This window comes from Haliotis rubra, unplaced genomic scaffold (assembly GCF_003918875.1).
Source record: "Haliotis rubra isolate DU_JTF1 unplaced genomic scaffold, ASM391887v1 Scf285, whole genome shotgun sequence".
Classification (NCBI taxonomy): Eukaryota; Metazoa; Mollusca; class Gastropoda; order Lepetellida; family Haliotidae; genus Haliotis; species Haliotis rubra.
In genome coordinates, this window is record NW_025766947.1 from 685,333 (window position 1) to 700,087 (window position 14,755).

Below are 14,755 nucleotides of genomic sequence, written 5' to 3' on the forward strand. Positions count from 1 at the left end.
TCTATAAACACCTGGCGTCATTACTACATGATGATCTATAAACACCTGGCGTCATTACTACATGATGATCTATAAACACCTGGCGTCATGATGATCTATAAACACCTGGCGTCATACTACATGATGATCTATAAACACCTGGCGTCATTACTACATGATGATCTATAAACACCTGGCGTCATTACTACATGATGATCTATAAACACCTGGCGTCATTACTACATGATGATCCATAAACACCTGGCGTCACTACTACATGATGATCTATAAACACCTGGCGTCATTACTACATGATGATCTATAAACACCTGGGGTCACTACTACATGATGATCTATAAACACCTGGCGTCATTACTACATGATGATCAATAAACACCTGGCGTCATTACTACATGATGATCAATAAACACCTGGCGTCATTACTACATGATGATCAATAAACACCTGGCGTCATTACTACATGATGATCAATAAACACCTGGCGTCATTACTACATGATGATCTATAAACACCTGGCGTCACTACTACACGATGATCCATAAACACCTGGCGTCATTACTACATGATGATCCATAAACACCTGGCGTCACTACTACATGATGATCCATAAACACCTGGCATCATTACTACATGATGATCTATAAACACCTGGTGTCACTACTACACGATGATCCATAAACACCTGGCGTCACTACTACATGATGATCCATAAACACCTGGCGTCATTACTACATGATGATCCATAAACACCTGGCGTCACTACTACATGATGATCCATAAACACCTGGCATCATTACTACATGATGATCTATAAACACCTGGTGTCACTACTACACGATGATCCATAAACACCTGGCGTCACTACTACATGATGATCCATAAACACCTGGCATCATTACTACATGATGATCTATAAACACCTGGTGTCACTACTACACGATGATCCATAAACACCTGGCATCATTACTACATGATGATCTATAAACACCTAGCATCCTTTCTGCATGATGATCCATAAACACATGGTCAGTTAAGTTTGAATCGCCGCACATTTGAATCTGTTGAGATTTTTATGATAAGGTGAACGGTTTTGATGCTTTTATTCAGATATATGTCTTTGTGAGATACATATAATTCCTTCTTGAAAGGCTAAGCTAACGGGTGTAATGCCCACCGTTCCCCACGTAACAGCACACAGGCCTCGGCCTATCAGGTGGAGGTAACTGTGAGGTACAGTTGACACTCTGAATACTGACTTGCTGAAGGACATACAACTTGCATGAACGTGTTGTACACGGAGTCATCTTCATGTTACTGTTTATTGGCTGTCAACATGGCCAGCGACGATATCATAGCATCAGCGTCAAGATTGTACACCAGCCAGCCGTCTTTCTTACACATATCCACAGCTCCCAACTTCTTGTAGAACTTGATTGCATTTGTGTTCCAATCATGGACCACCCACTGCACCTTCCTGCACCCCTTCTCCATGGCAACCTGAAGAACGAAGAACACATTAGGATTTCAAGTCAAGCACGTTCCTCTACTATACGTGCTGTGACGGATCAAACAAGTTCCTATACTATACGTGCTGTGACGAATCAAACACGTTCCTCTACTATACGTGCTGTGACGGGTCAAACACGTTCCTATACTATACGTGCTGTGACGGGTCAAACACGTTCCTATACTATACGTGCTGTGACGGATCAAACACGTTCCTCTACTATACGTGCTGTGACGGGTCAAACACGTTCCTATACTATACGTGCTGTGACAGATCAAACACGTTCCTATACTATACGTGTTGTGACGGATCAAACACGTTCCCATACTATACGTGCTGTGACGGATCAAACACATTCCTCTACTATGAGTGCTGTGACGGATCAAACACGTTCCTCTACTATACGTGCTGTGACGGATCAAAACGCACGTTCCTCTACTATACGTGCTGTGACGGATCAAACACGTTCCTCTACTATGCGTGCTGTGACGGATCAAACACATTCCTATACTATACTTGCTGTGACGGATCAAACACGTTCCTATACTATACGTGCTGTGACGGATCAAACACGTTCCTATACTATACGTGCTGTGACGGATCAAACACGTTCCTCTACTATACGTACTGTGACGGATCAAACACTTTCCTATACTATACGTGCTGTGACGGATCAAACACGTTCCTCTACTATACGTGCTGAGACGGATCAAACACATTCCAATACTATACGTGCTGTGACGGATCAAACACGTTCTTCTACTATATACGTGCTGTGACGGATCAAACACGTTCCTATACTATATACGTGCTGTGATCTTAATCAAACACGCCCTCTACTATAACGTGCTGTGACGGATCAAACACGTTCTTCTACTATACGTGCTGTGACGGATCAAACACTTTCCTATACTATACGTGCTGTGACGGATCAACACGTTCCTCTACTATACGTGCTGTGACGGATCAAACACGTTCTTCTACTATACGTGCTGTGACGGATCAAACACGTTCCTCTACTATGCGTGCTGTGACGGATCAAACACATTCCAATACTATACGTGCTGTGACGGATCAAACACGTTCTTCTACTATACGTGCTGTGACGGATCAAACACGTTCCTATACTATACGTGCTGTGACGAATCAAACACGTCCCTACTATACGGATCAAATGCGTCTACTATCGTGCTGTGACGGATCAAACACGTTCTTCTACTATACGTGCTGTGACGGATCAAACACGTTCCTCTACTATGCGTGCTGTGACGGATCAAACACATTCCTATACTATACGTGCTGTGACGGATCAAACACGTTCCTATACTATACGTGCTGTGACGGATCAAACACGTTCCTATACTATACGTGCTGTGACGGATCAAACACGTTCTTCTACTATACGTGCTGTGACGGATCAAACACGTTCCTATACTATACGTGCTGTGACGGATCAAACACGTCCCTCTACTATACGTGCTGTGACGGATCAAACACGTTCTTCTACTATACGTGCTGTGACGGATCAAACACGTGCCTCTACTATGCGTGCTGTGACGGATCAAACACATTCCTATACTATACGTGCTGTGACGGATCAAACACGTTCCTATACTATACGTGCTGTGAAGGATCAAACACGTCCCTCTACTATACGTGCTGTGACGGATCAAACGCGTTCTTCGACTATACGTGTTGTGACGGATCAAACACGTTCCTCTACTATGCGTGCTGTGACGGATCAAACACATTCTTCTACTATACGTGCTGTGACGGATCAAACACGTTCCTCTACTATATAATGCTGCTGAGATGGATCAAAAACGTTCCTATACTATATGCGTGCTGTGACGGATCAAACACGTTCCTATATTAAACGTGCTGTGACGGATCAAACACGTTCCTCTACTATAAGTACTGTGACGGATCAAACACTTTCCAATACTATACGTGCTGTGACGGATCAAACACGTTCCTCTACTATATGTGCTGTGACGGATCAAACACGTTCTCTCTACTATCGCGCTGTGACGGATCAAACACGTTCTTCTACTATCGTGCTGTGACGGATCAAACACGTTCCTATACTATACGTGCTGTGACGGATCAAACACGTTCCTATACTATACGCGTGCTGTGACGGATCAAACACGTTCTTCTACTATACGCATTCTGTGACGGATCAAACACGTTCCTATACTATACGTGCTGTGACGGATCAAACACGTTCTTCTACTATAATCGCACTGTGACGGATCAAACACGTTCTTCTCCTATACTATACGTGCTGTGACGGATCAAACACGTCCCTCTACTATACGTGCTGTGACGGATCAAACACGTTCTTCTACTATATGCGTGCTGTGACGGATCAAACACGCCTCTACTATGCGTGCTGTGACGGATCAAACACATTCCTATACTATGCGCTGCTGTGACGGATCAAACACGTTCCTATACTATACGTGCTGTGACGGATCAAACACGTCCCTCTACTATACGTGCTGTGACGGATCAAACGCGTTCTTCGACTATACATGTTGTGACGGATCAAACACGTTCCTCTACTATGCGTGATGTGACGGATCAAACACATTCTTCTACTATACGTGCTGTGACGGATCAAACACGTTCCTCTACTATACGTGCTGTGATGGATCAAAAACGTTCCTATACTATACGTGCTGTGACGGATCAAACACGTTCCTATATTAAACGTGCTGTGACGGATCAAACACGTTCCTCTACTATAAGTACTGTGACGGATCAAACACTTTCCAATACTATACGTGCTGTGACGGATCAAACACGTTCCTCTACTATACGTGCTGAGACGGATCAAACACATTCCTATACTATACGTGGTGTGACGGATCAAACACGTTCTTCTACTATACGTACTGTGACGGATCAAACACGTTCCTATACTATCCGTGCTGTGACGAATCAAACACGTCCCTCTACTATACGTGCTGTGACGGATCAAACACGTTCCTCTACTATACGTGCTGTGACGGATCAAACACGTTCCTCTACTATGCGTGCTGTGACGGATCAAACACATTCCTATACTATACGTGCTGTGACGGATCAAACACGTTCCTATACTATACGTGCTGTGACGGATCAAACACGTTCTATACTATACGTGCTGTGACGGATCAAACACGTTCTTCTACTATACGTACTGTGACGGATCAAACACGTTCCTATACTATACGTGCTGTGACGGATCAAACACGTCCCTCTACTATACGTGCTGTGACGGATCAAACACGTTCTTCTACTATAATGCGTGCTGTGACGGATCAAACACGTGCCTCTACTATGCGTGCTGTGACGGATCAAACACATTCCTATACTATACGTGCTGTGACGGATCAAACACGTTCCTATACTATACGTGCTGTGACGGATCAAACACGTCCCTCTACTATACGTGCTGTGACGGATCAAACACGTTCTTCGACTATACGTGTTGTGACGGATCAAACACGTTCCTCTACTATGCGTGCTGTGACGGATCAAACACATTCTTCTACTATACGTGCTGTGACGGATCAAACACGTTCCTATACTATACGTGCTGTGACTGATCAAAAACGTTCCTATACTATACGTGCTGTGACGGATCAAACACGTTCCTATATTAAACGTGCTGTGACGGATCAAACACGTTCCTATACTATACGTGCTGTGACGGATCAAACACGTTCCTCTACTATACGTGCTGTGACGGATCAAACACGTTCCTCTACTATACGTGCTGTGACGGATCAAACACGTTCCTCTACTATACATGCTGTGACGGATCAAACACGTTCCTATACTATACGTGCTGTGACGGATCAAACATGTTCCTCTACTATACATGCTGTGACGGATCAAACACGTTCCTCTGCTATACGTGCTGTGACGGATCAAACACGTTCCTACGTGCTGTGACGGATCAAACACGTTCCTCTACTATACGTGCTGTGACGGATCAAACACGTTCCTCTGCTATACGTGCTGTGACGGATCAAACTCGTTCCTCTACTATAAGTGCTGTGACGGATCAAACACGTTCTTCTACTATACGTGCTGTGACGGATCAAACACTTTTCTCTGCTATACGTGCTGTGACGGATCAAACTCGTTCCTCTACTATCAAAGTTCCTCTACTATAAGTGCTGTGACGGATCAAACACGTGTCTCTACTATACGTGCTGTGATGGATCAAACAGGTTCCTTTGCTATACGTGCTGTGATGGATCAAACTCGTTCCTCTACTATAAGTGCTGTGACGGATCAAACTCGTTCCTCTACTATACGTGCTGTGACAGATCAAACACGTTCCTCTACTATGCGTGCTGTGACGGATCAAACACACTCTTCTACTATACGTGCTGTGACGGATCTAACTCGTTCCTCTACTATACGTGCAGTGACGGATCAAACACGTTCCTATACTATACGTGCTGTGACGGATCAAACACGTTCCTCTACTATACATGCTGTGACGAATCAAACACGTTCCTATACTATACGTGCTGTGACTGATCAAACACGCTCCTATACATGCTGTATCTATACTATATAACGTGCTGTGACGGATTAAACACGTTCCTATACTATACGTGCTGTGACGGATCAAACACGTTCCTATACTATAACGTGCTGTGACGGATCAAACACGTTCCTATACTATATGCGTGCTGTGACGGATCAAACACGTTCTTCTCTACTATACGTGCATGTGTGACGGATCAAACACGTTCCTATACTATACGTTCCTATACTGCTGTGACGGATCAAACACGTCCCTCTACTATCGCGTGCTGTGACGGATCAAACACGTTCTTCTACTACTACGTGCTGTGACGGATCAAACACGTTCCTCTACTATGTGTGCTGTGATGGATCAAACACATTCCTATACTATACGTGCTGTGACGGATCAAACACGTTCCTATACTATACGTGCTGTGACGGATCAAACACGTCCCTCTACTATACGTGCTGTGACGGATCAAACACGTTCTTCGACTATACGTGTTGTGACGGATCAAACACGTTCCTCTACTATACGTGCTGTGACGGATCAAACACATTCTTCTACTATACGTGCTGTGACGGATCAAACACGTTCCTCTACTATACGTGCTGTGACGGATCAAAAACGTTCCTATACTATACGTGCTGTGACGGATCAAACACGTTCCTATATTAAACGTGCTGTGACGGATCAAACACGTTCCTCTACTATACATGCTGTGACGGATCAAACACGTTCCTCTACTATACGTGCTGTGACGGATCAAACACGTTCCTCTACTATACGTGCTGTGACGGATCAAACACGTTCCTCTACTATACGTGCTGTGACGGATCAAACACGTTCCTATACTATACGTGCTGTGACGGATCAAACATGTTCCTCTACTATGCGTGCTGTGACGGATCAAACACGTTCCTCTGCTATACGTGCTGTGATGGATCAAACACGTTCCTCTACTATACGTGCTGTGATGGATCAAACATGTTCCTATACTATAAGTGCTGTGACGGATCAAACATGTTCCTCTACTATAAGTGCTGTGACGGATCAAACACGTTCTTCTACTATAAGTGCTGTGACGGATCAAACACTTTTCTCTGCTATACGTGCTGTGACGGATCAAACTCGTTCCTCTACTATAAGTGCTGTGACGGATCAAACACGTGTCTCTACTATACGTGCTGTGACGGATCAAACAGGTTCCTTTGCTATACGTGCTGTGATGGATCAAACTCGTTCCTCTACTATAAGTGCTGTGACGGATCAAACTCGTTCCTCTACTATACGTGCTGTGACGGATCAAACACGTTCCTATACTATACGTGCTGTGACGGATCAAACACGTTCCTATACTATACGTGCTGTGACGGATCAAACAAATAACGAGAGTGGATAGAACCAGAGATAAATCATCAAACCAGTCTGTTTTGTTCCATGAAATAATTATTAAGGTCTGCCATTCTATGAAGTGTCCTGGCTTGTGAGCACCACTGGGCTCCATGACATTATTCATTAGACACACTAAGATGAGTGATTGAGTTGTTTTTTTCTATTTTATTGTAGCTTTCACTGTCCTAGAACTATGCTCGTCTACTGACAAAAAGCACGCATAGAACGACGTATATTTTACAGAAGGTGGATTTTCAGCAGGGCTACCTTCCCATCAATTCAAATACATGAACACATTCAAGAGGCCAACTTCAGCCAAATCTGCTGCATGGAAACCATCCAGAGACCCACCTAAGCTACAACGTGATGAATGGATACATTCCAGACACCTACATAAGCCCAACGTATGCATGAATACATTATTGAGATCTACTTAAGCCGTAGACGTGTCAATGTTCTTTGGCGTCTATAACTTGGTTATGGTACTGACAAACCAAAGGTGGAATATATGTCAGGTAATTTTGGACCCAAACCCACGACGTAGGAACATGGTCGAAAGAACCACATTCTGCATAGCGAACCTTGGTGACAGGCGACTGGACCAAGAACACCTGACCATCACAAACTGACTGTGTGGGCAGGATCGTGGTATCACCGAATGTACCAGCGTGTGGTAAAACTTGCGTAACCGTTTATTACTTGCTCGCAATATTTGTGAGATACATTATGGATGCAGAAGTTTGGTGTGTGTGACATTACTGTCACCTTGGTTACATAGGCCCACAGTGCTGAGCCCGTTCCCCTCGTCCTGCCGGTTGGACGAACATAGATGTCCTCCACAACCATCATGCGGCCTGCGGAGGTGCAATACGCCCAGTAGTACAGCAGGTACCCGGTCAGTGCTGGTCTACCTAAAACACGTCCAAGTAGAACAATCAGTAAGTAATACGAAACTTCTACGAAGTGAAATACCACGGAGCTGTTGTGTTTATCATGGACGTAATCGTCAACATTAGAACTGTACATGAATATATTCATTGAATGATACTGTGTTGTGACCTCGGCCTCGGGATACTGGGATTACCTACATACACCATGCTATCTCTGTCATACATTTCAGTGTAGTTCTGCTCTGTTGCTCCCCAGTATACTCCCATCGCTGGGCAATCCCAAACATGGCATCACGAAACAACGTCACTTCATTACCAATGTCAGTTCTTCATACCGGAAGATGCAGCGCCACTGTTTCCTCAGTTTATATATAACCATATTCACCTCAGTCAGCTTCAATATGATCACACCACCGAAGTGGTTGTTTCATTTAATACATGCAAATTGACAAGAAGTGGTCCTGACGTTTCGTGACCCGTGGCATTCTACCATTAACTGAGCATGACGAGAAGCATTCTACCATTTACTGAGCATGACGAGAAGCATTCTACCATTAACTGAGCATGACGAGAAGCATTCTACCATTTACTGAGCATGACGAGAAGCATTCTACCATTTACTGAGCATGTCGAGAAGCATTCTACCATTTACTGAGCATGACGAGAAGCATTCTATCATTAACTGAGCATGACGAGAAGCATTCTACCATTTACTGAGCATGACGAGAAGCATTCTACCATTAACTGAGCATGACGAGAAGCATTCTACCATTTACTGAGCACGACGAGAAGCATTCTACCATTAACTGAGCATGACGAGAAGCATTCTACCATTTACTGAGCATGACGAGAAGCATTCTACCATTAACTGAGCATGACGAGAAGCATTCTACCATTAACTGAGCATGACGAGAAGCATTCTACCATTTACTGAGCATGACGAGAAGCATTTTACCATTAACTGAGCATGACGAGAAGCATTCTACCATTTACTGAGCATGACGAGAAGCATTCTACCATTTACTGAGCATGACGAGAAGCATTCTACCATTTACTGAGCATGACGAGAAGCATTCTACCATTTAACATGACGAGAAGCATGATTTACTGAGCAGCGAGAAGCATTCTACCATTTACTGAGCATGACGAGAAGCATTCTACCATTTACTGAGCATGACGAGAAGCATTCTACCATTTACTGAGCATGACGAGAAGCATTCTACCATTAACTGAGCATGACGAGAAGCATTCTACCATTTACTGAGCATGACGAGAAGCATTCTACCATTAACTGAGCATGACGAGAAGCATTCTACCATTTACTGAGCATGACGAGAAGCATTCTACCATTAACTGAGCATGACGAGAAGCATTCTACCATTTACTGAGCATGACGAGAAGCATTCTACCATTAACTGAGCATGACGAGAAGCATTCTACCATTTACTGAGCATGTCGAGAAGCATTCTACCATTTACTGAGCATGACGAGAAGCATTCTACCATTAACTGAGCATGACGAGAAGCATTCTACCATTTACTGAGCATGACGAGAAGCATTCTACCATTAACTGAGCATGACGAGAAGCATTCTACCATTTACTGAGCATGACGAGAAGCATTCTACCATTAACTGAGCATGACGAGAAGCATTCTACCATTTACTGAGCATGACGAGAAGCATTCTACCATTTACTGAGCATGACGAGAAGCATTCTACCATTTACTGAGAATGACGAGAAGCATTCTGCCATTTACTGAGCATGACGGGTGACAAGTATTTGGGTGACCGTCTTCATACATGACGGTGGATTAGATGACGTCATGACGTGTTTGTTCTAACATTTACATGGCATGGTTAACTCACCTTCTTGCAACGTTTTCTCTTCAGCCACGGCACAGTGAAAAAACTTGTCTTCGCCGAAACCATCTCTCCTCAGAGCTGAAAATGTACCTCAAGACATAAATGATTCCAAATTCCAAAGAAAATATTCTAAATGAAAAGAATATTATCCAGGGCAGCATCTTTTGTTTGGCTGACGATAATGTGCACCTCCCCTATCCTAAGTAGAATTGTACACCTCTGCCGACTCACAAAATCCGAGTGTATGACTGTGTATCATGAACAACAGACAATAAAGAAACTAATGAATTTTAGAACAATCTGTTTTATACACTCCCATAGCATTCTCTTCCCACAGAGGTTACTTGTCATATCTTCCTACGAACCTCTGTTCTAATACGGCCCTTTCATGGTGCGAGTGTTCAGGATTCGTGATTGGTTGCAATCAGATTTAGTTGTGCAATTAGCGACGTTGTTTCAAAAGTGATCATTCGCAAGGCCTCGGTTATTTCCGTATGCTTCGGGAAAACTAGAACCCCTTTCCCTGCGCGATGCGCAAACGTTTCTTATAGACAGAACTCAGTCATGTAAATGACGAATCAATGGCGTCTCCATCGCCCTCGTTGACAACGGACAAGCTAGCCATTAAATGTCTTGTGTGTCACATCAACACACGTTCCTGGCAGAGGAGGGATATTGGTGATCCAACATTTGCTTGTATTAGTCAAGTTGATGTAACACGTGTTCTGATTGGACAGAAAGAAGGGAGATAATTCGTGTTGCGATTTTTTTGCCGCTAGGGGATTTTACGAGAACCGGGAAATATGACCCTATTAGAACAGAGGTTCGTAGAAAGAAATGACAAGTAACCTCAGAGACAGGTCCACACACGGTACCCATGTGGGGAAGAGAACCCGGGTCAACCACCCAGCCACTAGGCTACTCTGCCGCCTCAGTAACAGAAGTAGTATACAAGTAAAATACGTTGACACATACCAGCTCTTATAGGGTGGTTGAACATCGTCAATGATTGAGATATGGGATGAAAGGAAACCATTGTTTCCAAATTTTCAACGTCATTGTTTCTTTTGGAAATATTTTTTTCTGCAAGAAAGATGATTTCTAAGGTTTTCAGGTAGTTAATTAATTTGGGAATTGTTGTTGGGTTTTTTATATTACATAAATAAATATGTCCCTTTGCAGAGAAAAGTATATGGTTTAGTAATTTGTTGGCTTGTGAAGTACCAAACCAAACCAGATATTTTGTTATTTTGATTTCTTTGTTGAGGTATATATTGATCCAGATCCCAAGCTCAATCCAAAATGTCTTGGTTGTCTTACAATTCCAGTATACATGACAGATTGTTTCCTGTAGGTCATTACAAAAACTGCACATGTCAGAATCTATTAGTTTCATTTTCAAAACCTCCCTTTTGGAATTAGTGAACAATTAGCAGGACTCTGTCCTCCCCCCCGTGCGAACCCCACTTGATCCCTCCCCAAACTTGCTTTTATACGGTGATATATAAGTAGCCTTGCTCCAAGGCTGTACTGAATGCTGAGCCCATAGATGAATAGTAATTATATCCTTCGAAGAGGCAAGTCTTGATAAGCGAAAGAACTACAGTCTGTTATTTTATTTTTTTTAGAAATTATCATTCAAACTATTAATTTTTACCTCAGAGACCTGTGCAAGTCTGATATATAAGGTGAAAAGACCATTCCAAAATGTGTAGGTAACTGTTGTAGATTCCCTTGACGAGGGTAGAAGTTATTTCTCTTACACGCTAGCAGCAAGGTTAGGGGTCAGTTTAGATCAGTTCATAGTCGGTGACAGAGGGACGATGTCCTAATTCCCACGTTTTAATATTTGCCATATCAACTAAATGGCACATCGGGGACAGCCTTCCCAAATGTCTGTTAAGGTGAGGTGAAATCTGATTTAACGTAGCGTTCTAGATTGTAGCTTCTAAATAGCAACATGCGTGCGTGCGCGTGTGTGTGTCAGGGTGTAGGTGTGGATGCTTGTATATATCTGAACTAGTGTTACCGAAATACCACGCCACAGTCTCAGCATGTACAGTCCTTGTTTTATCCCTTAATGCCAGCCAGGGCAACAACAAGTACGCATTTTGGTATGACGCAGCCCAAGAGGTAACTTTCGCTCTCCAGGACGCTTTATTAAGGCGTTTTGTCAGATTTAATGTGTTAATGATATTCACAAATGACAAATTTTGTGTTCACCACAATAGATGTATCTCATTTCAGGCCTTAATGTGAGTGTGTTGCTGAAAGTGTTTGCAAAATGCCGGACAATATGACTGTCAGTAACTCACCGTGCTCATCAAGCTTCAGGGGGCCCCGATCGTTGCAAAATTCTTGGAGTTCCTGTAAATATTCAAAGGGTGTTCGGTCACAACGCATTAACGTTAGATGCTCCACAGGAGGCAGTATTATTTGTGGCTATTTGCGACCTCCTTTCGCTTATAACAATACCATCAGTGAACACGTTAACACATATATAGTACATAGCTGGAGCTACGATATGAAGTCATTATTGGCAAAATTAAATATGGTTCTTTAACATACAAGGTTTTATGACAATGGAGAAAAATTGCTTAACCCCTAGGTACGTCTTGAAAGGGTGGAATGTCACAAATTACTTCCATCCAATTGAACACCCAAACATGGCTAATCTGGCACACTTTCAAAACCGGCATAAAATTTTCTTCCAGACATTTTACAACGATATTATGATCATTAAAACATCGTCTAATCCGGCACCTGTCTATTCCGTATTCTGACACGACTTTCCGGTCCCAACAAGCAATTTGACCTGTAATTAACACTATCTAAACCGGCATGGGTATGAGCAGTCCAATCAAGGACCCATAATCCAATTCACTAATTAATCAGTTTGTGTTGTGTCTGCAGCAGTTATTAGATCAACATGAGTTGAGTTATCTGTTCTTGTACTTGTACACACACACAAACCAAACCCTCAGTTCTGAGCAAAGGAAAATGTCCACGACATAGCTAACATTTTGAACTTTGAGCCCCAATGATAACCTGCGTATTATAGCAGGTAGATATTTTAATTTGTACGAGGTACAATCACAGTCATGCAACTGTGGAACCCTCAGTCATTAGGGCTATCGGGTACTTCGGCTCTCACCTTCAACAGCTGCAATATCTCGCCGCAGTCTTCCACTCGGGCATCTCTGATAAGGTAGTCAGCCATTTAACCGATCACACAATCTAACTGGGTCATGCACCTACCAGGTCGGGGGCAGGGAGCAACTCCGTGGCTCGGAGTAGAGAGGTGTACAGCCTTTCGTCCATAATCATGATAATGTATGTCACCTCACACCGCGTGCTACCTCCACACTGGGTTGCTACATGTCGTCAGCGGCAGAAACCTCTGGACCCTTCAAGTGATGACACTATGAAATGAAATAACCAGTCAATCGAAATAACTTTTCGCTTTACTGTGAAAAAGAAATGAAGATGGTGACGTCATTCACTGACTGAATGGGTCCAGAACACCTTTTATACTCCAGGGTGGGGTGGCAGATGAAATACACCATTCAAAGCCAGCTCTGACATACATGAGGTGAGCGGTGTTTCCAGTTCAGACATACATCAGTTGAGCGGGGTTTCCATTTCAGACATACATGGCGTGAGCGGGGTTTCCAGCTCTGACATACATGAGGTGAGCGGGGTTACCAGTTCAGACATACATGAGGTGAGCGGGGTTTCCATTTCAGACATACATGGCGTGAGCAGGGTTTCCAGCTCAGACATACATGAGTTGAGCGGGTTTCCAGCTCAGACATACATGAGTTGAGCGGGGTTTCCATTTCAGACATACATGGCGTGAGCGGGGTTTCCAGCTCTGACATACATGAGGTCAGCGGGGTTTCCATTTCAGACATACATGGCGTGAGCGGGGTTTCCAGCTCTGACATACATGAGGTGAGCGGGGTTTCCATTTCACATACATGAGGTGAGCGGGGTTTCCACTTCACACATACATGGGATCAGCGGGGTTTCAACTTCACACATACATGGGGTGAGCGGGGTTTCAACTTCACACATACATGTGGTGAGCGGGGTTTCCACTTCACACATACATGGGATGAGCGGGGTTTCAACTTCACACATACATGAGGTGAGCGAGGTTTCCATTTCAGACATACGTGAGGTGAGCGGGGATTCCATTTCAGACATACATGGGATGAGTGGGGATTCCAGCTCAGACATACATGAGGTGAGCGGTGTGCAGTTCACACACACATGGGGTGAGCGGGGTTTCCAGCTCAGACATACATGTGGTGAGCGGGGTTTCCATTTCAGACATACATGTGGTGAGCGGGGTTTCCAGCTCAGACATACATGGGATGAGCGGGGTTTCCATTTCAGACATACATGTGGTGAGCGGGGTTTCCAGCTCAGACATACATGGGATGAGCGGGGTTTCCATTTCAGACATACATGGGGTGAGTGGGGTTTCCAGCTCTGACATACATGAGGTGAGCGGGGTTTCCATTTCAGACATACATGGCGTGAGCGGGGTTTCCAGCTCTG

The 14,755-nt window shown here is 43.7% G+C and overlaps 2 protein-coding genes across 3 annotated transcripts in view; one reads left to right on the top strand and one right to left on the bottom strand.

Annotated features, from left to right (window-relative positions):
* Nucleotides 1-1,083: 1,083 nt before the first annotated feature.
* Nucleotides 1,084-13,548, bottom strand: LOC124281583 (thialysine N-epsilon-acetyltransferase-like). 2 transcript variants are annotated; one of them, XM_046717529.1, is made up of 5 exons: nucleotides 13,448-13,548; nucleotides 12,505-12,556; nucleotides 10,193-10,267; nucleotides 8,202-8,347; nucleotides 1,084-1,497 (listed from the first exon to the last, which is right to left on the bottom strand). In XM_046717529.1, the coding sequence occupies exons 1-5, from the start codon at nucleotides 13,514-13,516 to the stop codon at nucleotides 1,312-1,314; spliced, it is 528 nt and encodes a 175-aa protein (XP_046573485.1). In that variant the 5' UTR covers nucleotides 13,517-13,548; the 3' UTR covers nucleotides 1,084-1,311. The 2 variants fall into 2 exon arrangements, with proteins under 2 accessions (XP_046573485.1, XP_046573486.1); XM_046717530.1 differs by having other exon boundaries at nucleotides 13,344-13,455.
* A 117-nt stretch (nucleotides 13,549-13,665) lies between these two features.
* The window catches only part of LOC124281581, a 55,227-nt gene continuing 54,137 nt past the window's right edge, over nucleotides 13,666-14,755 (top strand). Inside the window, exon 1 of the mRNA XM_046717528.1 lies at nucleotides 13,666-13,781. The gene's annotated coding sequence lies outside the window, so the exon portion shown is untranslated. The remainder of the gene's footprint in view (nucleotides 13,782-14,755) is intronic.